The sequence below is a fragment of the Passer domesticus genome, chromosome 19 (assembly GCF_036417665.1).
Source record: "Passer domesticus isolate bPasDom1 chromosome 19, bPasDom1.hap1, whole genome shotgun sequence".
Taxonomy (NCBI): domain Eukaryota; kingdom Metazoa; phylum Chordata; class Aves; order Passeriformes; family Passeridae; genus Passer; species Passer domesticus.
In genome coordinates, this window is record NC_087492.1 from 4,255,052 (window position 1) to 4,278,997 (window position 23,946).

The 23,946-nt window shown below is 54.4% G+C and overlaps 1 protein-coding gene across 9 annotated transcripts; it reads left to right on the forward strand.

The window, feature by feature from the left end:
* The first annotated feature begins 615 nt into the window (after positions 1-615).
* On the forward strand, positions 616-23,032 carry FLOT2 (flotillin 2). 9 transcript variants are annotated; one of them, XM_064394853.1, is made up of 13 exons: positions 616-772; positions 847-965; positions 1,551-1,674; positions 12,318-12,399; positions 14,374-14,464; positions 20,079-20,202; positions 20,613-20,731; positions 21,143-21,256; positions 21,349-21,468; positions 21,836-22,050; positions 22,165-22,348; positions 22,501-22,650; positions 22,828-23,032. In XM_064394853.1, the coding sequence occupies exons 1-13, from the start codon at positions 646-648 to the stop codon at positions 22,864-22,866; spliced, it is 1,608 nt and encodes a 535-aa protein (XP_064250923.1). In that variant the 5' UTR covers positions 616-645; the 3' UTR covers positions 22,867-23,032. The 9 variants fall into 9 exon arrangements, with proteins under 9 accessions (XP_064250923.1, XP_064250922.1, XP_064250927.1 ...); XM_064394852.1 differs by lacking the exon at positions 14,374-14,464 and adding an exon at positions 16,186-16,276; XM_064394858.1 differs by lacking the exons at positions 616-772; positions 847-965; positions 1,551-1,674 and adding exons at positions 6,464-8,110; positions 8,607-8,737; positions 16,186-16,276.
* Positions 23,033-23,946: the final 914 nt, after the last annotated feature.

Genomic DNA, 23,946 nt, shown 5'->3' on the forward strand with positions numbered 1-23,946 from the left:
GTGTCCTGGAAGATCAGGGACTGGCACACCTCATTTGTGAGGGAAGCTGAGGGAGCTGGGCCTGTTTAGCCTGCAGAAGAGCAGACTGAGGAGATCCTATTCTCAAATACAGCGATGTGAAGGGGATGTGTCAGGGGATGGGATGGAGCCGGGCTCTTCTCAGGGCTGCTGAGCAATAGAAGGAGAGGCAAGGGCAGAAACAGGAGCAAGGGAAGTTACACCTGAACATGAGGAAGACCTTCTTCACCATGCACTGGAACAGGCTGCCCCAAAAGGTGGCAGATTGCCTATCCCTGGAGGTATTCAGCTGTCCAGACACACTTCTCAGTGCTCTGGAGGACGCTGCTCGAGATGGAGGTGCTGGACTAGGTTATCTCCGCTGGTCCCTTCCCACCGGAACCACCCGAGGTTCCGTGCCTCCCTCCCACCGCCCGGGGCAGGGCCGCTCTCCCGGGATATTGCTGGGGCCCGCACTCACCCTCTGTCCACCGGCGCCACGAATCCAGCTCTCCTTTCCCCGGAGCCGCTCGGACCTCGCCCCGTCCGCCCTCCGCCCGGTCCCGCCGGGGCGGGAGGCGGGAGCGGGGCGGGCCCGGCGCGGCGCGGCGGGGCGGGCCCGGGGCCGCCCGGAACGGCCGTGGCGGGATGGAGTGGGCGCTGCTGCTGGTGGGGCTGCTGCTGGCCGTGTACACGCTGCTCCGGCACGGGCTGCGCGGAGCCCCGCGGCCCCTCGGCCGCCCCGAGCTGCGCGGCCGCACCGCCATCGTCACCGGTGAGCGCCGGGCCCCGGCGAGCGGCCCCGGGCCCCGCTGGCCCCGCTCACCGCCGCGCTCCGCTCCGCTGCAGGGGGAAGCAGCGGCATCGGCGCGGCCACGGCGCTGGAGCTCGCCCGCTGCGGGGCCCGCGTTATCCTGGCCACCCGCAGCGCCCGGCGCGGAGAGGCCGCCGCCAGCCGCATCCGCAGGGTGAGCGCCCAGCCCCGGGAACCCCCGGCATTCCCACACACGGGGCAGCCCCGAGCCCCATGGCACCCCCGGGGGACCCCTGGCACCCAGCGGGCAAGTCCAGTTCACTCCCGGGATACCCTCAGTGAGGCATCCATGGGTATCACATGAACAACCCCAGATACCACCTGGGCACCCTGAGGACTCTGCCATGGCATCCCCTCAGCAACGCAGGGATGCCCATAAGAGTCCCCCAGGACAGCCCTGGGCACCCCCAGGACATCCCTGGGCACCCTCAGAACACCATCCAAGACACACAACAGGACATCTCTAAGCATTACATGAAAAACCCCCAAAAACCCCCCACGGGTACATCCATGGCACACCCCAGGAACAACCCCTCGGACACCCCCAGAGCGCATCCCAGGCACCCCGAGGTGGGGCACGCTGTACCACTGCAGCCTCCCACGCCGCGGGGTCCCAGCACACTGTAGCCCTTGGGAAGATCCAGTCCCCAGAACATCCCCCTGCCCCTGGCCGGCTCCAGCCCCCACCCGGGGCAGGGCACAGCCCCTGGCCCTGCCCCAGCCCCCGCTGTGCCCACAGGAGAGTGGGAACAACGAGGTGCTGTTCATGCACCTGGACCTGGCCAGCCTGCGCTCGGTGAGAGCCTTCGCCAGCACCTTCCTGCGCCAGGAGCCCCAGCTGCACCTCCTCATCAACAACGCGGGTGAGTGAGTGCCGGGACCCCAAACCCCCTGAGCACCCCCGGGGCACCACCACAGTCTGCCATCGCCTCCTCACCGCGCAGGGGTGAGCGCCGGGGGCACCACGGAGGATGGCTTCAGCCTGGCCTTCCAGGTGAACCACCTGGGCCATTTCCTGCTGACGCAGCTGCTGCTGGAGCGGCTGCGGAGCTGCGCTCCCAGCCGGGTGGTCATGGTGGCCTCCAGCGCCCACTGCGCCGGCCGCCTGCGCCCCGAGAGCCTGGGCCGGCCGCCCTCGGGGCCCTTCCCTGCCTTCCAGGACTACTGCGACAGCAAGCTGGCCAACGTGCTGCACGCCCGCGAGCTGGCCACGCGCGAGCAGGGCACGCGGGTCACCTGCTACGCCGTGCACCCAGGTAGGAGGCAGCTCTCCCCTGGGGGCTGCGATCTGCACACCCTCGTGTCCGTGGGGGCCCTCTGTGGGGTGGTGGCCTCTTTGCAGCCTTTTCACAGGGAGTTCCTGCGCCATATAAAGGGACACATGCTAAGGGACACACCATGCAAGGGAGCGTCTCTTCCTTGCATGGTGTGGCCCTTAGCACGTGTCCCTTTACATGGTGTGGCCCTTAGCACGTGTCCCTTTACATGGTGTGTCCCTTAGCATGTGTTCCTTTATACGGCGTGGCCCTTTGCATGTGTCCCTTTATATGGCGTGGCCCTTTGCACATGTCCCTTTATATGGTGTGGCCCTTTGCATGTGTCCCTTTATATGATGTGTCCCTTAGCATGTGTCCCTTTACGTGGTGTGGCCCTTTGCATGTGGCCCTTAGCATGTGTCCCTTTATATGGTGTGGCCCTTAGCATGTGTCCCTTTATATGGTGTGTCCCTTTTTATGGTGTGTCCCTTAGCATGTGTCCCTTTACATGGTGTGGCCCTTTGCATGTGTCCCTTAGCATGTGTCCCTTTATATGGTGTGTCCTTTTTCATGTGTCCTTTTAAATGGTGTGTCCCTTAGCATGTGTCCCTTTTTATAGTGTGGCCCTTTGCATGTGTCCCTTTTTATGGTGTGTCCTTTATTTTGTGCCCCTTTATATGGTGTATCCCTTAGCATGTGTCCCTTTTTATGGTGTGTCCCTTTACATGGTGTGTCCCTTTTTATGGTGTGACCCTTTGCATGTGTCCCTTTACATGGTGTGTCCCTCTACATGTGTCCCTTTATATGGCATGTCCCTTTGCATGTGTCCCTGTGCACAGTGTCCCTTATCTTGGCATATCCCTTTGGACCTTGTCCCCTTGCGCATACAGTGTGTTCCCTTTGCAGTGTCCCCTTGCACAACACATCTGTTCATACAGCGTGCCCTTTTTCATGTGTCCCTTTGCATGTTCCTCTCCCCTCTTTCCTTTTCTTCCTCTTCTCCCTTCCCTTTGCACCTGTCCTCACCTGGGACACCCCACACACCCCAGCCTGGCACAGCCAGGACAAGCATGGGGACAATCACCAAGGCCACCCTTATGGTTGATGCTTTGTGTGAGGAGACGAGAATCTTGACTCCATGTTTCAGAAGGCTGGTTTATTATGATATCTATGATATTGAAATGCTATATTGAAGCTATACTATAAAGAATAGAAAAGGATCCATCAGAAGGCTGGAAAGAACAGGAATGGAATGACAACAAAGGCTCGTGACTCCCAGAGAGCCCGAGCCAGCTGACTGTGACTGGCCATTAATTAGAAACAACCAACATGCCCCAATCTCAGCTGCACCTGTTGCACCCCACAGCAGCACACACTTATTGTTTACATTTCTTCCCTGAGGCTCCCCAGCAGAAAAAAAAAAACCCCAGCAAAGCATTTTTCATAAAACATCACAGTTACACCCCCTGCCCGTCCACTGGGACGCACGCAGGGTGGCACACACCCCCCACACTCCCGCAGGTTTCGTCAACACCTCCCTGTTCCGGCACGCTCCGGCCTGGCTGAAGCCGCTGCTGCTGCCGCTGGCCTGGCTGCTGTTCCTGGAGGCGGCCGAGGGCGCGCGGGCGGTGCTGGCCTGCGCCACGCGGCCGGGCCTCGAGCCCCTCAGCGGCCGCTACTTCACGGCGCGCGGGCCGCGGGCGCCCTGGGCGGCGGGGCGCGACGACCGCCTGGCACGGGCGCTGTGGGACGGCAGCGAGCGCCTGCTGGGGCTGCGGGCGGCCGGGGAGCAGCGCGGGGAGGGCCCTGCCGCTGGCACGGCGCGGGAATAAAGGAGGTGAGGGAGCCCTGCAGTGCTGTGTGCGTGTGGGGTGGCCATGAGCCACGGGGCCTCGCGGGCCCGGCGCGGACTGAGCGTGCAGCGGGGCTGGGAGGGGACGGCGAGCGAGTGTGCAACGGGGTGTGGGTGTGCAGAGCGGCACACCCGGCTCTGTGTACACGCTGCAGGGCACAGCCTGCCTGGCACACACATGCGGTGTCACACACACCCATGCGGTGTCACACACACAGCCCTTGCCCACCCCTGCAGTGTCACACACACACCCATCCCTGGTACACCCATGCAGTGTCACACACACCCATGTGGTGTCACACACATCCTGCCTGGCACACCCATACGGTGTCACACACATCCCTGTCACACCCATGCAGTGTCACACACACATCCCTGGCACACCCCTGCAGTGTCACACACACCCCCATCCCTTGCACACCCCTGCAGTGTCACACCTCCATCCCTGGCACACCCCTGCAGTGTCACACACCCATGTAGTGTCACACACACACCCCTTCAGTCACACACACCCCTGCAGTGTCACACTCGGTCCCTTGCACACCCCAGCAGTGTCACACACCCCCATCCCAGTCACACCCCTGCAGTGTCACACCCATCCCTGTCACACCCCTGCAGTGTCACCCCCATCCCAGTCACACCCCTGCAGTGTCACACTCGGTCCCTTGCACACCCCAGCAGTGTCACACTCGCTCCCTTGCCCCCTCACCTCCCTCCCTTGCACGCCGCGCATGCGCACGCCCCCCATGTTACCCTCCCTGCGCGCGCGGCGCCCAACATGGCGGCGCGCCCGGCCCGGCCCCGCCCCCGGGGTGTGGCGCCGACCTCCCCAAGATGGCGGCGGCCGCGGGGCGCGCCCCCGCCGAGCGGGGCGCGGGGCATTGTGGGGGCGGGCGGCGGCGGGGCCGTCATGGGGAACTGCCACACGGTGGGGCCCAACGAGGCGCTGGTGGTGTCAGGTACGGTGGGGTGGCGTGCAGGGCACCCTGGGGGAGCTGGGGGATTGGCTGTGAGGGGGCTGCCGGGGGTTTGAGGGGTCCCTGACATGGGAGGATCCTGAGGGGCTGGGTGTGCCAGGAGGGGGCTTTGGGGGTCCTGGCTGAGAGGGAGCTCTCAGCGATTTGAGGGGTCTCGATCACTGGGGGGACCTCTGTGATGGAGCCCATGGGAGAGGGAAATCGGAGGGTCCTGGCTGTGAGGGGACCCTCAGGGGAGTCCCTGTGAGGGGGACACTGTCATGGAGAGAGCCTGGGGGTTCTCTGTGATGGGGTGTGCAAGGAGGGGGGAACTGAGGGGTCCTGGCTGTGAGGGGACCCTCAGGGACTGGGGGAGTCCCTGTGAGGGGGACACTGTCATGGAGAGAGCCTGGGGGTTCTCTGTGATGGGCTGTGCAAGGAGGGGGGAATTGAGGGGTCCTGGCTGTGAGGGCACACTGAGGGGTTCTAGGAGGGGTCCCTGTCATAGGGGGGCCCTGAGTGGTTTGGGAATAGACAGGGAGGTGGGAGATGCTGTAATGGAGCTGAGGCTCTGGGGTGGGGTCCCAGCAGTGCAGAGCAGTGGATGAGGTCCAGCCACAGCAGCAGCACCCTGGATGCTGCTGATTCCAGGTGATGTCAGGCACTGGCACCAGCACAGCTCAAACAGGCTTTGGCTGGCACTGCCAGGAAGCCATCCTGTTCCCGGGGGCAGGGAAGGGGAGCTGGGGGTGAGCATCCCCCGGGGCAGAGCGCTGCAGGGTGTCCCTGCAGTGCCCATCTTCATCCACCACATCCCGCTGCAGCTTCCTCACAGCACATCACCTGGACTCCCAGTGCTGCTGGCACTGGGTGCAGGTGGTGCCCGCTGGACATGTGGAATGTCACCAGCAGCTGACTGAGGTGGCTGAGTTAGGTTAAACAAACCAGCAGTGAAATCCCCCACGTCTGATCCAACCTGTAGTCTACTGAAGCTCCAGGCTGCACTTTGGTGTGGACAGGATTATTATTCATTCATTATTATCATTATTAGGTGAATTAATTATTGTTAGGTGGTGCGAGGGCTGGGAGCTTCACTCTGTGACAGACTGAGGCCAGCTGCAAGGTAATGAGCGCCGGTAGGAAATGCATGGGAACATCAAGGCTGTGCCTCAGGTCACAGCTCTGCCACGCTTGCAGCTCTGTTATTTTGGAGCCAAAGCCTCCAGCAGGCTGTGGTTGGTCTGTTATCAGTTCATCTCTCTTGGATGACAGACCTGTTACGGGAATTCTTGAGGAGATGCCAGGAGCAGGCTGCAGTTCTGGAAACAAATATGCCCACTCTGCTGGTGGCTTCTGAGGAGTTACAAACCCCACCCAGCAGCTGCCCAGAGCAGCAGTATTCCTTGCAGTTCTCCTGGTCTGCAGTTCCCAGTGGGATCCAAAGCTGGTGCTGTGCTTCCCTCCAAAGGGAACCCTGTCAAAACTGGCACTGCTTGGTGAAGTGCCACATCCATGGGAAGCTGTGCTCCACGTGTGCTTTGGAGCTTTTGGAGCACTAAAGGGATGTCCTTTACTCTCAAAGCTCGGGTTTGCCTCTGCTCAGCTCTGGAGTTTACCAAACACAGCTTCCAGGATGAGCCAGCAGGAATTTGTGGCATCTGCTTGCAGTTCCAGGCGTGGTGCTTTTCCACAGCCCAGGGCACTCCTGTAAGTGCAGCTGTGTTTTGGGAAGGGAGCAGAGATCAGCCCGGGCTCTCCCAGCTGGGATGGGCTTTGGAGCTGCCACCAGGCTGGTTTTCCTCAGCTGCTGCCCAACAGTCTGCAGATACTTGCTGAGTCCTGGGGGCACCCACTGGGAGCTCTGCTGGCCCTGCAGCTCCTCTGTGCCCCTGTGCATCAGTGAGAGCTTGTAGCTACAAGCCCTTGAAATTCCAGGAACTTGAGCCATATTCCTCCAGGGAAAAGCAGGGAGGACCTCGTGGGCCAGCATTAATTTGTGTGATACTAAGCTGGATTTAGAGAGAGAGGGAAAGGGAAGGAGAAACTAATAATAATTACCAATAAGCCAAAATAATGTTAAATAAATTTTAGTTAAATTAGTTTAAATAAACCAAATATTATTAGAGGCAGGCTTTTGGCATGCAGTCTTGAATTGTCATGTGGTAGTTATTTGAAAGATATTTCACTTGGTGGGAGGGTTTTCTTTATTTTCTTCACTCAGCCTGTGCCCCTTGGCCTTTAGTCCTGGGCCTCCCTTGGCATGTGGGTTTTTCTGAGGAGGGTTGTTCTTCCTTTTCACTTTCTTGTGAGACACTCAAGTTCCTCCAGTGCTCAAGAAGCAGCCAGCTGTGCCTTGGGAACGTGGAGCTTTGCAGCCTTATTTGGGAAGCTGCTTCCCAGACACAGCTCAGCACAGCTCACTGCTGTCCTTCCCCTGCTGAGCAGCACCAACCTCCTTCTAAGAAACTGCACTGCTGATCCATCCATCAGTGAATTGTGGAGCCCAGGATTTGTAAGGAAGAGCCTTGAGTCTCCCCAGATTGTGAGTCTGACTTTTCTGGGAGACTCCCTTGGTGCAAGGACTGAGGAGGCTTTGGCAGGAGCCTGGCACATCACTGAGCCCATTCTGAGCACAGCTGGAGCTGGTGGAGTTCTCAGGGAGGTACACAAAGTACCTGTTCATCCCGGTATCTGAATGTTCCCACCAGCCAAATAGGCTGTGAAGCGCTGGGTTTGGGTTGCAGTCTGGTTTATAGGCTGTGAAGTGCTGGGTTTGGGTTACACTCTGGTTTAATGCAGCTTTTGTGGCTAAGGGTGGACCTGCTGATTTTAAATACAGCACTATAATATTTCCACAGTGCCACAATAAGGAAATCTGTATTTACAGTGGCCATACCCATCTAACAGTTACCAAACAGTGCTGCCTAAATCTCTACAGTTGAAGCATTTTCCTTCTGGCTGGCAAGGGCTGCAGCTGAGGAGCTCTGAGGGAAACACCTGGAAATATGTGAAGGAGGGGAAAGTGGGCACAGCCCTCCCTGTTCCTGTGTCAGAACAAACTGCTACTTCAGCAAAAGTTCAGGGAGTGAAAGGAGGAAAAAATTCAGGGGAGTGCAACCCAGTCAAGCCAACTTTATCTCCTAGGAGACTACTGAGACAAGTATGTTGCTTGTAACACCTACAAGAAGACAAGTAGAGGTATTTGCCATCTTCAGCTAATCTGATTCCTCCTCAGGTGAGCAGAAATCACCTTGAGAAATATGCTCCAGCCCAGTTTCTCAAATTTCAGTTTGGTGCAACACCCTTTGGGGCTCTTTGATGTCTGTCAGAGTAAAAGAGCTAGCAGTTAATTCTATTTCCTGCTGCATGCCAGCAGTCAGGGGTGTGTAACCCTTCCAGGGCTGCCATAAGCTCTTCCATCCTGCTACTGCATCCCTCCTAGCCCTTCAAGAACTGCTCCTGTGCTGTTTTCATGTTACTTTTCCAAGTTGAAAGCTTGAAATAAAGATTTCTTGAGGTTATTGAAGCTCTTCCTGTAAGAGACCTATGTAAGTCCAAAGTGCAAGAAGGAACTGGTTTCTCAGATATTACGAAATTAATATGAAACTGCCTGGAAGATCATTGCCAGGAAACTTGACAGTAGCTCACTGTTCAGCTGAAAGAATTTATCAAGTAAGTTCCTTGTTTTGGCTTGGATAATGGAATTGAGAATGTGCTTATTGAATTTGCAGACTGAGCTGGGAATGGATTCGAGAGCTTTGAAGAGCTGGATCAGGATCAAAACAAGCTCTAGAAATTGACCCAATGGGCTGAACAAAACCCAGTGCAGTTCTGGAAGGAGAAATGTAGAAGTTACATTTAGGTGAGAAGAGTCTATTGCATGAAAATGGAACAAGAAGGTCCAGGCCATGTCCTGTGGAAAGATGTGGTGGGCAGCAAGAGCCACCTGAACCCTCACACTGATGGTGTAATTCCAGTTCCTCGCCTCAGCAGGAATAGGAACTTGTGGGAAGGAGCAGGCAGTTTCAGCTGGGTCTCAGGAGGTTCTGCCCTCTGTTCATACAGTTAATTCAATTCAGACTGTTTTGCAGGGTTGTGGTTGGGGTGTTCCACCTCTTGCACCAGGCAAGGTCTGCAGGAAGCTTGCAGTGCCACTAGTGATCACCTGCTAGGTTTAACTGAGTGCTCCTGCAGATTTTGGTTTGTCATTTTGGCAAGCCAAAACTCTTTCCCCACTCTTGGTTTCTCACTCCTTGTGATGCTCAGGGGTTGCTGAGAGTGCAGCATTGCTGCTGGTCTCAAGTCAGGAGTGCTCAGAAGGGCCCTTACCCTTAAATCTCCAGGACTTGCAAACTACTCTTTGGAAAGCCTGTTAAGAGGAGGTGGACAACAGCCTCAGACCTTTCCTTTTGGTTTCCAAAAGGAATTTTGGGATAGTATCTCAGTGATTTTGTTGTGTAGCTTCATTGTTGTTTGTCTTCTCTGAGTTGCTGTTTATGAGTTATTAAATGTGTTTTTAAACTCACTCTATAGCATTGTTACTCATTAAGTAATTTTCATATAAATTACATCCAGAACAAGATAGCCAATGTAATCTGCTTTCATCTGCTGCAGTGACCATCAGAGTCTTTTATGGATTCAGCTCAGAACCTTGCATCTTTTTAAATTAATTTTTGTTAACCTTGTACCATTTCTGTGTGTGAACAAAGCCTAATTTATACACACAGCGAGGCCTAAGAACCACACACTGACTTTAGTCTGGGCCCTGCTCTAGGATGTGATTTTCTTTATGCATGCTTTTGCCTTCCTCTATCTCTGCATTATCTTTTGTCAGTAACTGTTTTCAATTACCAACTTTTTCCTGGTCTGTCTGCACTCAGCAGCCTGTTTACCATGACCTGATTTTGGAAAGCTCACCACTTCCTGCCAAAGAGGTAACTCAGTGCCCGAGTTACCTGGGAGAGCAAACAACACAGAGCCTGTTCAGATCATCCCAGCTTTGATGTTTTGAGCCCTGTGTCCCCAAAACTGTTGAGGCTCATGTTCTTCCTTGCTCACTTCCTGCATCTGCTGAGAGCTCCTTTTATCTACCAACCCCCAAGCGATTAATCTTATTTCATAATAAAAAAACCCCCAAACAAACAGACAACGTGCTTTCTCCTGGCTCTGGGAATTCTTGCTTGAACATGGGAGCCCTTCATTGGGCAGAGGCCAAGCTGGCTGGCAGCTCCCTGGCTATGAATCCTCCATTTGTGGCCCTGCACACTGCCCCGGAAGAGGCACCGTGGATGTTTGTGGAAGCCACTGTGAGACCCAGTCTGCTGGAACAGTGGGCGTATTATAGCTGGGAAAGGCAATTTCTCTGCCAAATCTCATTGTGCAAGAGGGTTTATTCTTTAGCCTCGCAAAGATTTTGCTTTGTTGGTTCCTTTTTCACTTGCTGCCTGAGAATTGAGAAAGAGGCGGCAGGACTGCCATGGAAAATGAGCCCTCAGCTCCTCAGCCGTGCCAGGACGGAGCTCTGCTGCGCTCAGACGTCCAGCATGCGTGAAAGCAGCTGGCTGGCATCCCACTCCTCCTTAATGTGTTAGTTTTCCCTGGTTTTTTTTAGGCTTTGAACAGTTTTTGACATATAATTTAGCTCAGTAGACCATGCTCTGCAGCTGTGTTGTGCAGCACCGGGAAGCAAATGTGGAGCTCATTTTGTGTGTGATACTAAATAAGGTGTTTCCTTGCATTTCCTACAGAAGAAGAGGAACATCTGTGTGGAGAGGCACTTTCCTGTACAATGGTGGGTTTAGGGTGCAGAGCTTTCTCAGGATATTATTAAGAAAAAATTAACAGAGGCTCAGTAAAGACCACATAGACCCTGGGAAATAAAATACCTTTCCATGTGGTGCTGCTTTTCCTGAGTGCCAGGAACACCTCCCTTCCTGTTCTTGGAAAACAAGGGCCTGGCTGAAAGGCTGAGCTAACCAGGCTGACGCCCTCCAAGAAATGTTAAAGGCATTGTGGTTACTGCAGGATGTTGTATCATCAGCCTCTGTAACGCTTGCCTGGCTGAAATAACCTTCCAGCTACGTGAAAAAGCTTTCCAAAGGCTGGCTCAGAGGTGACAGGAGAATGTTCCTCTAGGCTGTGCAGCACAGGAGATCTGAAAAAGTGTGTAAAGCATCTTCCTGTTTGTGTTTAATTCTTACGGAAATGCAAGGGTGAAGAATTGTAGATGGGGCAGATCTGCTGCTTTGTCAAGCACTGCATGGAAGCCAGCAAAGCAGGCAGTGTGTGGCCAGTGTCTGGAAGCAGACAGTGTTTGGAAGTCGGCAGAAGATGGCTAAATGACAGGGAACTGGAGCAGGAGGAGGAGCAAGAAGAGGAGGAGAACAAGGAGGACAGAGTCCCCTCCTGCAGTCGGAGGGCCCTGCAGGCACGCTGGCCTGGATGTGTGCTGCTTCTGCTCTTCATTTTGACCTATGCAAACAATACTCGTCGTTCCTCTTGGAAGGACTGCTGGCTTCATCCTGTCCCTTTCCCCTCCCACATCCCAAAGCTCCCAGAGCCACTCTGTTTTCTGCATTCCTGCCGGCTCCGTCTTGCCTGCAGAGATCTGTCCCGCAGGGCTGGAGCTGTCTGCTGCTCTGTTTGTACAGCACTGGCCTTGCTGAGGCCCTCGGGCACTGCTGTAGTAAGAGTGATTATGGAGAGCAGCTGAGAGAGGGAATTCTGGCTCGATCTGCCTGAGAGTCAGCAGCTCCCTGCCCTGCTCTGAGCCAGGGAGCTGCAGAGTTCCTCCCTTCCCAGCCATGAATCTGATCAGGGTGCTCCCTTGAAAGGCAGCAGGTGTCTTGTTCTTTAAATCAAAGATACGAAAATCCAGACAGCATCTTCCAGCTTCACTGGGATCAAATCTTAGATGTGTCAGAAGAGTTCTGGAGGCTGCCTGAATCTTGGGCACATCCAGCTCTGAGATGGACCATCAAAGCATCAGACACTGTGCTACTTGCACAAGCCAGAATTAGGAGGTGTTTTTTGGGAGCTCAAAGGTTCTTCTCTCTTCCAATGCTGCCTTGAGAGCTTCTGTGGGAATTTAAGGATGGTGTGAGGGAAAGGAGGTGGATTTCATATGTGGCTTTCCAAAGCAATTAACATCACAGTTGAAGATACTGATATTGATTCTGGTTGCTAAAAGGGCTTAACAAAACTAAAATAAAGCTCTGGTTTGACATGCAGATATTCTGTGTTACTGTTGGTCATAGTGAATTATACAAATACAATTTTCCAACTTTATAAGACAATTCCAAAGAAGGTTGCCTTGGCAAAACTGCCATGTGATGCCCATGGAGAGGAGGAAGAGTAGGAGCTCCTCTGCTTGTAGTTACTCCCTGTCCAAGAGCACGTGCACGTGTGTAATCCTGATGTCTGTGCTCTCTGCTGTGCTGCAGGTGGCTGCTGTGGCTCTGATGAGAAGCAATATGTGTATGGAGGCTGGGCCTGGGCTTGGTGGTGCATTACTGACACCCAAAGGTAAGGAGACCCCTGTTATTTGTGGGCTTTTAGAGTGGGAAATTGGCAAAACCATCCCAGTGGGGCTGTCAGTAGTATTTTTAGGAGCACTGGATCAGGCACTGTGTATGAAACCAGGGATGAGCATCAGGAGTTCTTTGCTGGCTGTTGGCATGGGGACAGCTGGGTGCCACAGTGCAAAAGACACACACAAAAAAAGAAATCACATGCTTTCAGCTGGAGTGCTTTTCAAAAGGCCTCTGGCCACAAGAGGAGCCAAGCTCTGCCCAGTATGGCCCAACCCCTCACCCAGTAACAAACCAGTTCATGGCCTGCAGTGCACCAGTGCCCCCCTCTGCTCCTCAAGTCTCTCTTTGCAAAGATCTGCTGACTGCTGTCACCTTGGGGGCAGACTGTTCCAGTCTAAAACCACGGGATTTCCTTTCTCTCCCTTTCCTCAGCTGTGGATTTTGCTTGCTGCTGCTTACAGTCTGCTCTCTGAGCTGACATGCTGTGCTAGTGCTGCTGTCCTGCTAATAGAGCTCTTTGTCTCTAGGATGTGTAGGAATGCTCCCTCCCAAAACATCCCTCATGCTCACTGATACAGCTTTCCTCTGTCTGTGAAAAAAAATAGCAGGGAAAAGGACAAAGACGTGACTTTTGAGTTTTACACTGAGTGATGGCCAGAGGTTGTAGTTAACCCTTACAGCCTCTTCCAACCTCTTTTCCCTGTACCTGTGTTGCCACCAGCAAAGTGAGCGTGTGGCTGCCCTCACTCTGCACATGATGGGAGGTGGGAGAGGAAGGAAAAGCCCAGTGCTCAGTGTTTAACGGCTGTGTTTGAGCCAGACAAGCTTCATTCCCAAATTTTTGTGAGGCATCTTGTTGGGAGAACTGTTAATTGAACAAATGGTTCTTGCTTCTCCTCTTCTTCTGAGAAGCACAAAGAGCAGTGCAGGACCTTGACCTGCCCCGGGCACAAGATCGGAGACATTTGGGAGGCTGATTTAAGTTAAGGATAGGCTGAATCCAAGGCCAAGAACTGGATTGCCAGGAACGAGCTGTTATATGATAGAGGTCTGGGCATTATTTAGGAAGTGGGGCTCTTGACAGGAATTCCAGCATCCAAAGAAACATTCTGCTTTAAAATCCATACCACTTCATGCCGTGGGATGTGGTGCTTAATTCTCCTTTCTTGCCTGCCATAAGCTGTGCCCCAGATGGAGCCCGCTGCATTAACTTGAAGAGTGAGACAGATTTCCTTCTCTGAAATTAGGACATTTTTTCTGGAACTGCCAGTGCTGCAAGCAAGAGAGACAGGAGCAATTGTGTTGCTGTCAGCGGCATCCCGCCAGGTAGCATTAACCTGGGAACAAAAGGAACACTTAGGACTGGCAGGGTGCTGGGCACTTATCCTGCTGCAACCTTGAGCACTGGGGAAAAACAAGGGGAAAAAATGCTGTCCCTGTTTAGGGGTCAGAAATAAAAGCAGTGAGAGAGACAGTGTGGTCTAATATGCCTCTGGGGAAGCCAAATGGTGTTAATTCAGCTTCCCAGGACAGCACTTGGAAGCAGCTTCCCTCCTCAATGCCTTAACCAGGGGTGGGTAGCCAGGTCCCTGGTGGTTTCCTTTATCTGCCCTCTCTTAAATACTGACATAGAAGCATCTAAATTATTACCAAAAGGAATTTTTCTGTGTGCAAAGATTACTTCAACAGAGAACTCCAGCTGACACCAGGATGGCACAGTTTCATGTGCAGGGTGGGGGGACAAGCCCCCAGCCTGTTTATCCTCATTGAAAGGAACTGCTGGATGCTGCAAACTCCCTCCCATGACCAGGGAAGCTGATTATGGAGCCCTGGGAGTGGGAGAAAGGCAAACTGACCAGGGGAAAGCTGAAACCTGAAAGTCCCGTCTGTCCTTTGCAAGGAGTGTCTTACTCTCTGGTAACTGCTGTGTGTATTTGCTGTCCTACCCTTGCTCCTCCCTGCTCAGAGTGTCTTTGGAGGTTTTGACCATCCTCTGTCGCTGCGAGAATGTTGAGACGTCGGAGGGGGTGCCCCTGTACGTAACAGGGGTTGCACAGGTAATAATCCTCCAGCTTCCTAACTCACTGTCTAACTGTTTATCCCTCTGGTTTCAGCAGCAGCAGCAGCAGGATAACATAAAAACTAATGGCTTTCTAGTGGGACAGCTGAAATCTCCATACTCTCCTCTCCTTCCCCTTCTCCAGCACTCGCCCTGTGGCACTCCTCAGTTCATAGGTAATGCAGGCAGGTGCATTCCTGGAAAATTCCAAATTCAGCATTGCTGTACCTAACATTGGCTCCTGCTGTAACCCTTTCCTTGCCAGCACTGTCTCCACTGGGGGCTTGGGGGAGAGCAGAAGGGCATCTGGAGGCACACTTTTGTGTGGAGGCACAGGCAGGCCAGGTTGGATTCCGTACAGGATTTGGGACAGGTGGGAAGGCAGGTTTTGTGCCATTTCAAAATTACAGCTGTGCCTGGCTCTGCAGTGTTGGCTATGGATTCCCACTCAGCCCTTCTTCCTCCACATGGAGACACTGCCCATTTTGGGTGTTGTCACCTTTGAAAATACAGCACAGAGACCTCAGATGAGTTGCAGCACACAGGACTGGCATTATGAACCAGCAATGACTAAATATCCCAGTGAACAGAACTAAGAAGCAGCACGGTTTGGAAATTAAATTCCAAGTCTAGATTAGGCCTTCAGAAGGCTGAAATCCTGCAGTATGTGATTAAAGCTGTGAACACATGGCAAAAAATGCCTGTGCATGTCCTGGACAGTGGGATGTGTTTTATCAGCTCCCAGTTTGTGTGCCAGTTTAATTAGGACAGTGGCCAAGGCAGGCACAACTTGCAGGGATAGGTTTCAGCACTTCCAGCCAATCCTGGAGCAACTCAGCATGCACACAGCAGCCCAGGGCAGCCCCTTCATGGTTCAGATGTTTGACCTGATGTTCACTGACACAAACTCTCTGCCCTGTGGCTCCTTGTCCTGACTCCCACAACGTCTTTCTGGCTCGTTATGGCTGATACAGGAGCCAGGCTTGGCTTCCTAGAACCTGCCACAGGCAAAGATGTCCCTTGTTTTACCAAATTGTGACCTGTCAGCAGATTGCTGGGACTGACCAAAGTACCTCGAGCCCACCTGGGGTGACTGAGACAGCTCTGGAGCTGCAGGATCTGTTCCTGGGTGCCTGATGCTCTACAGGTGTACCCATAAAGACTCATTTCCATCTTTGGGTCACGGGACACTGGAAAAACAGAGAGAGGTGAACCAGGTCAGGGGTAGGTGTGTGGTAGGGCTAACCCAGGGCTTCTTCAGCATCAGTGGCAGGTTCTGCCAAGCACCAGCACTCATGTGAGGTGGGTGGGAGCATCCCAGTTCTGTGCTGTGCTTTCAAACCAGTGACACCACCCCATGCTGCCGTGGCATTGGGCAGCATGGCACAATGAGCCTCTGACAGAGGGCCCTTTGGGGGCTCAGTGCTGCAGCTTCTGGCTCCTCGCTAGCCCAGCAGCAGGGAAAGGGCCACGGGGTAATTTCCAGTCTGGATTCCAGCCTTTGCTGATAAATTACCTTTAAGCATTATCTGAAAATCTATATCTTGGCCAGAATGCCCTGTCTGTCTCCAGCCACAGATGTGGTCCCTTGGCTGCATTCTGTGCCTGCCTTGCATTACCTGTGATGAGTGCAGCAGGTAGCCCGGGGCAGGAGATGCAAAGGGAAGAGCTGAGTGTGTGTAACCTGGAAACGTGCAAATATTTTACGTTTTTTGGCAGGATTTCCCTAGAGATAATGACGTTACAGCCCAGGTGTGAGGACGTAGAGACGGCGGAGGGGGTAGCTATAACTGTCACAGGTGTGGCACAGGTACAGTAACTCCAAAACATCATTTCAGGAATGCATGTCTCTAACTTACATCTGGTTTTCCCTCTGGAGAAGTTGCTGTTGTCCAGGGAGAGAAGCCAGCTGCTCTGGAATAAGTCTTTGTACCAAATCACATTGTCCTTGTCGGTACAAACACGCTCCAGCATGTTCCATGTGGTGAAAGGGGTTATGACTTCTCCTTTTCTCCCCAGAATAATTTTTTTTCTGGTGTCTCATTTGTCCACGTGGCAAATGAGGTGTGTGGGGGTGACTTGATGTGTTTGTGGAATGCTGGTGTGCTGTGGTGCCCTTGGAGCTGTGTGTGACCCCACAGGACTGACCCATAACCTCCTGAGATGGTACTGAGCATTATATTCCTTTGGATTGTTATTGTTAGCACATGGGCCTTGTAATTCTTCATGGTGAGTTAAAGCTTGAAAAAAAGAATTTAGTCCCTCCAGGCACTAAAACTGGCGTGTAAAATTTTTGGCTGGAATTGAATTTTTATTCTCTACAGCTTTCTTCAAATGTAAGAACCTGCTTTTGCTGCTTGTGGCAGCACACCAAAACCCTGCACTTCTTGGAGTCTGAGGTCTGCTGTCCTGGTACAATCTGTCCTTGGGGCCAGGCCCTGCCCTGGGGAGGATGCTGGGAGGGAAATGTTAGTTTTTGAGGGAATTTGGCTCCTCAAATAGGCTGCTGGATGCTGTGATTGAAAATTACTCCTGATAGCTCATTCTGCAATCGGGTGTACAAACCAGGAGTGGCTCTCAGTGCACACAGGGCTGTGGTCACTGTGTGTCCAGGTGTGTTTCACAGGACAAGTGGCTGCACATTCCCCATGGGGAGCTCTGGAACCAAGGGGAGCTGCTGAGTGAAAATCCCTCATGGACCCAGCACCCTTGGTTTCTATTTTTCAGTACTTTATATCCATCTTTCACTTAGTTTCCAGTCTTTGATATCCATTTAGCTGCTAAGGTGTCACATAACCCCAGTGGTCTTTGCATGGTTGGCAAAAATGTGTGCATCCATGTCTCCCTCCTAAATCTGTAGGCTTTTCCTTCTGTATTTGGTGTTTCTCTGAAGCCAGAATTCCCTTTTGTCCTAGTTTTGGGAAATCCTTCCTGCAAAATGGTCTGGTAGCAGAGGGCTGGATCACCAGGTGCCTTGATTTTAAAATGCAGACCCCAGTTCATCTCATTCATGTTATTCTCTCTTCTCACTGTTCATTTTTTCCACTGACAGTTAATTTTAAAGCTGTGATCCAAGGAACTGCCACACAGAAAGCAGCCTCAAGGCTGTTGGGGATGTGCATAGCAGAGATTACCTTAATTCTGCAGAAGTACTTTTTGAGGAAAACCTTTCTCTGTTAAGGGCTTGAGAAAAAAAAGGGAAAAAAACCCAAACAAATTATTCCTAGAGAAACAGCTTTTAAAGTGTTTGCTGCAATGATAGAAGTGCTTAATGTGCATAAGGATGCTGTTCTTTTCTTGAGGGATGTAATGAGTGCTCACCAGTAGCCTCCTTCCCGTGTTGGCTGGGATGTGCTGGGATGCTGCTCCCTTAGGCCCTGCTGGGCTCTGCATCCTCCTGTAGCATTTTCCTGAGCCTCCAGCTGATGGGATTCCCTGTGCTCACCCCTCACTGCCAGTGCAGCTGGCTGGAGCAGGGTGTGGTGGCATGGATCCTGCACAGGGGGTTGCTGGATGGAGGCTCTGATCCCCTGCAGGGCTCTCCCTCTGATGGCAGTGACATTTGAGTGTTGCAGTGCCCTGCCTGAAACCCTGCAAAACACGCTGAGCACAAATTGCTCCACTCTGGTTTCTTTTGTGCAGCCTTTGCTTTGGAGGTTGGGATCTGTATTCCATGCAGAGCCAGGCTCCCGTGGGCTGGCCAGGGCTCAGCAGTGGAGGCTGGCTGGCTTTATCCAGAGGCTGAATCATTCCTTGCTCCTAAGTACCACAGGGATTCTGCTAATGAGCATCCTGCCCTGTGCTCTGTCCTCCCCGCAGCTCCTGAGGGTGGGGATTGTTTGGAGAGGTGGAATTGCTGGCAGATGCTCACCATGAATGTCGCTGCTGAGTCTAATTGCTTTTGGTACTTGCAAAAATCTCCTGTTTGCTGTGAGAGGAGCCTCATGCAGGGCTCCCACTGCTGGGTGCAGCTCCAGAGCAGCTCTCCCAACTCCCCCTTGTGTGGGAAGAGCACACTGCTGGCCTGGGGTGTAGGGAATTGGCCCCAAAATTATCCCAAGAGGCTTTGGAGACAATGCAGAAGAGGATTGCTGTGCTTGCCTGAGGTTGTTTGACATTTTGACTGGGAGACCCAGTCTGGGAAGCAGCAGTAGGAAATAGGCTCAGTCTGGGTTGGTGTTTCTAAACATTACAAGGGGCAGGGTTGTGGCAGGTGAGTTTTGGCCAGCTCACTCTGTCTAGCATGGCCCACCTCCTGTCCCCTTAGAAGATGAGAGTCAGCCCCAGCTGTCCTGCTCTCTGGCAGTGCCTGGGCCAGGTGGCTCTGGAGGGATGATCTTGTGTGTGTGAGCTGTCAGACAAGACTCTCAAGAAAGAGCTGTGTTGCTTTTGCAGCTGAAAGTGCTAGAAGGTATCAGGATGAGGTCTGTAATGTGAGGAATCCCTCAATAGTGTGCACCGGGACCCTCAGAGGGCCCCTGTACAGCATCTGTGCTTTGGAAATCTCAGAAGCAGGTCCAGCCAAGGCCCTTGGGGCAGGACTCAGGGTGCCCCCAGCTCCTGTGGGACAGGAGGCACTGCCCAGCCCAGCTGTGTCCATGAGAGGGTGCTGTTGGATCCAGAAAGCTGCGTGGCTGCTCTGGACCTGCTCCTTCCCTGGTGCTGCCAGGCACAGAATGTCCCTGTGCCCAGCCTTTGCCTCAGCCCTCAGACTGGACATGGCCACCAGGAGCTGTTGTCTTGGTGGGTTGCACTCCTTGTAGCTGGGTGCTGTAGGCACAGATCTGCACTGCCTAACACACCCCCCAGGGATTTGTAATTCACTTTGCCTTTAAAAAGCAGCCCTGTGACCAGCAGGACCGTCCCAAGACCCTGGCTTGGCTGGAATGGGGGCACTTTTACCCCTGGCTCTGGTGTAAGGGAGGTGAAGACGTTGCTGGGGTGGCTGTGTCCCAGCTCTGGGGATTGTCACCAGAGTGACCATGTGGAGCAGAACAGCCAAGTCCTGACCATGGCACATTGGGATCATTGCAAAGGATGTCTGGGAGCTCCCAGCTACAGGCAGGACAAACCAGTGGCCTTACTGTCCCATCCCTCCTTCTAGGGAGCACTGAATGGAACCCCTGTTCCCAAGCTGCTCCTTGGGCATGTCAGACTCTTTCTCATTCTCTGTCTTTTCGGGGTCAGAAAAATTAATTCTAGTGAAAGAGGAGGAAGAGGAAGGTAACAAAATGAGTTTTGGCCAGGGGTGGTCAATACCCTGCTTTCTTCTGACTCTGGTGTGGTGCAGTGGCTGAACTGCTGTTTCAGGGGTTTTTGTAGGGTTTCTGTAAGCTGGGTCTGGCAGGGCCAGGCTCTGTGCCCACTGCTGAGCAGCTCCACGCTGAGCTGCTGTCGGGTTTGGGCAGCAGCACAGAGAGCAGGGGCTCTCTGGCTGGCCCAGTGGCCTGGCTCAGCATGGGGACAGCTCAGCATGGTCCCCATGGAGCATTGTAGCACGGGGGCCTGGCAGCCTGGTGGTGGTACTGCTGCTTCTGCTGCTGCTGCTGCTGGGTGCCTGCACCTCCTGGACAGGCACCTGCAGTCCCTGTGGTTCTGTCTCCTGTCTCTAGGTGAAGATAATGACCGAGAAGGAGCTCCTGGCTGTGGCCTGTGAGCAGTTCCTGGGGAAGAACGTGCAGGAGGTGAAGAACGTGGTCCTGCAGACTCTGGAGGGACACCTGCGCTCCATCCTGGGTATGGAGGGGCTCACCCCTGAGGCATCTCGAGTGGCTTTGTCCCTTCTCAGCTGGCTGCTCCCAGCAGTATCGCTGCCACCACGCAGTCACACGGGACCTTCCTGTGCTGCCTGCAGAGGTGGCATCTCCCCTCCAGCAGCTCCCTCTGCGTGGCTGGGCCTTGTGATAAATGAGTTTTCGGTGCCTGCAGTGAGAGATGTCTGAGTCCCCAGGGGCCACAGGTAGCACATGTGGGTGGTGGCTGCACTTGTGAGACTGAGATGTTCTGTCACTGCTGTGGCAGAGGATTACGCCCTTGTGCCCAGGCCTGAAGAGATTAGGGACAACAAAGATGTTGCTGAGCTTAGTCCCACATTTTTGTGTGTTACCTGTTCCAAATAAAGTGGTTCACCTTCCTCCCCTCTGCAGGTACCCTGACAGTGGAGCAGATCTACCAGGACAGGGACCAGTTTGCCAAGCTGGTGCGGGAGGTGGCAGCTCCCGACGTGGGTCGCATGGGGATCGAGATCCTGAGTTTCACCATCAAGGTACTCCCAGATGCTGGGCCCTGCTCTAGGCAGAGCTGTAGGAGCAGCAGGAGAGAGCCTGGCCCTGACCCCCTGCTGCAGCTGGAAGGCTCGGGCTGACAGCCTGCCCCAGCCCTCCGGGAGTTTCCATGACAGCTGCCACAGCATGTCCTGTATCCAGGCAGCTGGGCCAAGAGCACCCGGGTAGCTGCCTCTGTAAACAGGCTCGTGGAGAGAGCTGGCTGATAACCCAGCCTCCTGGGAGTGAGGGAAGATGACGGGATGGCCTCCTTCTCCCTGCCCTCCCTGTTTGTTTGGAGCAGCTCACGTGATGCGTTCTGACCCTGGCCTGACCACACTGAGCTTCAATGGGAAAGGGAGCAAGATGGAGTCACTCATTTGAAGTGGTTATGACTTATCTCCCCTCCTCAGGATGTCTATGATAAGGTGGATTACCTGAGCTCCCTGGGGAAGACTCAGATTGCAGCTGTCCAGAGGGATGCAGACATTGGAGTGGCAGAAGCCGAGCGGGATGCTGGCATTCGGGTGAGTCTGGAGACGTGCTGGGCTTCCCTGGAGCAGCCTTTTCTGCTCCAACTGCATGCCCTGAAGCTCTGCTCTCTGTTCCCTCTCTGCAGGAGGCAGAGTGCAAGAAAGAAATGCTGGATGTCAAGTTCATGGCAGATACCAAAATAGCAGATTCCAAACGGGCTTTTGAGTTGCAGAAAGCTTCCTTCACTGAGGAGGTCAACATTAAGGTGAGAGTATCCCACAGCCCACTGCTGTTCCCTGGAGGGTCTGTGATGGTGTTGGTGGCTCTGGGACTTGTCAGCTTCCTCCTCCTGCATGTGTTAGGAGAGCTGGAGATAGAAAACCTAGGTCTGTGGGTCACTGTGAGCTCCTTGCAGCAGATTCGGTGGGACTTAGAGAAGAGGAAAGGATGGGGACGGTTGGGCCTGGAGCTGATTGGACTTAAGTGCTGTGGGAAGAGCAACACTGAGGATTGGGATGTCACCACTGGGAACAGGTTCAATAGCAGGAGTTGTGTCAGATTTTGGGGTCCTTATGTCTGTACCCAAGTTCATGGCCCCCTCTGACCCCTCTTCTCCTCTCCGCTGTGTGCAGACTGCAGAGGCCCAGCTGGCCTACGAGCTCCAGAGCGCCCGGGAGCAGCAGAAGATCCGTCAGGAGGAGATCGAGATCGAGGTGGTGGAGCGCAAGAAGCAGATCGAGGTGGAGGAGAGGGAGGTGCTGCGCATGGAGAAGGAGCTGACGGCCACCGTGAAGCAGCCGGCCGAGGCCGAGGCCTACCGCATCCAGCAGATCGCCGAGGGCGAGAAGTGAGTGAGCCCTGCCCTGCGCTGGGCAGGGGGAGCACGGTGCTGCCCTGAGCCCCAGCTCCTGGGCTCCCTGCAGGGGTCCGGGCTGCTGCAGGGCTGCCTTTCCCTTGCCAGGGTGAAGCAAATCCTCCTGGCTCAGGCGGAGGCAGAAAAGATCCGCAAGATCGGCGAGGCCGAGGCCTTCGTGATCGAGGCCGTGGGGATGGCGGAGGCTGAGGGGCTGAAGCTGAAAGCAGAAGCGCTCCAGAAGTACGGAGAAGCTGCCCAGCTGGCTCTAGTGCTGGATGCACTGCCTGAGGTGAGGAGGGGGCAGCTTTCCCCTGCTCCAGGTGGGCTGGGGGGCTCCCAGACTGGGCTAGGTCTCCTGGGGCCACAGCAAGGCCCTGTAGGGATCTTTCTCAGTGAGCTGCTGAGCAGTGCCTTGACTCTTTGTTCACCCTGCTTCCCCAGATCGCTGCCAAAGTGTCTGCTCCCCTCTCCAAAGTGGATGAGATCGTTATTCTCAGCGGAGAGAAGGGCAGCACCATGTCTGATGTGAACCGTCTCCTGGCTGAGATCCCCAACTCCGTGCGTGCCATCACTGGTGTGGATCTCACAAAGGTGAGCTGGGCACTGGCAGCTGGCACTGCCAGCTGCTCTTTGGGCACAGGGACTTGCCAGGAAGCTTTCAGCCTCCCAGGGAGCCTCTCCTTCCCCAGCCCTGACCACCACAGAGTGCAGGCAGTGCCCTGCCCCCCCTCCTGCAGCCCTGACAGCTTCTCTCTTCCCCTCCTGCAGCTTCCTCTGTTCCAGAGAGCCACCGAGGCCAAGGAATGAGGTTGGCCAACCCAAAGCTAGTGAAGATCACTCCCTGTTATGCACTCAGACATCAGCTGCCTTCAACACATGGGAATTCCTTTTATATCAAAGACAATCCGAGTTTTGTTTGTAACTGGTGCCTTATTTTGTAGGGCCAGAAAAATGCATGTCCTGTCTGCTGCTCTTTTTATTCCAATGCTGAGAGAGGATTTATTTTCTAATTAACTTTGTGTTGTCTCAGGCCAATCCCATCCCCAGTTATGACTGGCAGCTTGTCTGGTGTTGCAGTCCCTGTGCCTTGCTGTTCTCTGCCCTGGGGTGAACACCTGGGACTTGGAGCAGAGGTTTGGGATGGGGAGTTTTAGGAAGAGAACCAGGACCCCCATCCCCTGGGCTCCTCACCCTCTCTCAGTGACCCTCCTGGGCCCTGTCCCAGCCCTGCCTCTGCCCACAGCTGTCCCTGTGGCTGGCTCTCCCTGTCCCCGTGTCTCACCCCCAGGGCCCCCGCAGTGCCAGCAGCCCTGCCCAGGCTGGCTGGGTGGCAGTCAACCCCCCAGGAGGGTGACAATCCAACACTAGCCGTGGGTGCTGCCCTCTCCCATGCTTGGGGAATTTTCCTCATAGGATCTGAAGCAGGGGGAGCTCCAGGGAACAGAAGGAGCCCACCTCAGCCCTGGTGAGATCTCACCACCACGAATACCAAAAAGTAGCACTGTGCCAAAGCCACCATCCCCTGAGAGGGCAGTGAAGCCACTGTGGCTGCTGTCCCCAGGTGCTGTGACACTTCTGACCCCACAACTGCTCAAGCAGAGTGGTGGTCAGAGGTGGGTGGGGGACCAGCAGGACACTGGGGTGGGGACAGGCCCCTCCAGCACAGCCTGTACAGCTGCCCCTGCCTCCCTCCCTCCCCCTGCCTCTTACGGCCAGTGGCTTTGCTGCCTTGTGACAATGTGAAGGAGATTGTCCCCCGTGTGTGCCCGTCCTCCCCGCAGTGCCACCAGAGCCCTGTGCTGGCCCTGCCCTCCCCAGCAAGTCTGTGTTCACAGCTCAGTGAGTGAATCCAGCCTGGCACTGCTGGCAGCGTCCTGCACCCCCGGC

Excerpts from the sequence above, each read along its gene's own strand:
- FLOT2 (XM_064394853.1), top strand. The coding sequence starts at position 646 with ATGGAGTGGGCGCTGCTGCTGGTGGGGCTGCTGCTGGCCGTGTACACG. Across the intron at positions 12,400-14,373 it reads TGCATTACTGACACCCAAAG|AGTGTCTTTGGAGGTTTTGA; the intron begins GTAAGGAGACCC and ends CTCCCTGCTCAG. Across the intron at positions 14,465-20,078 it reads ACGTAACAGGGGTTGCACAG|GTGAAGATAATGACCGAGAA; the intron begins GTAATAATCCTC and ends TCCTGTCTCTAG.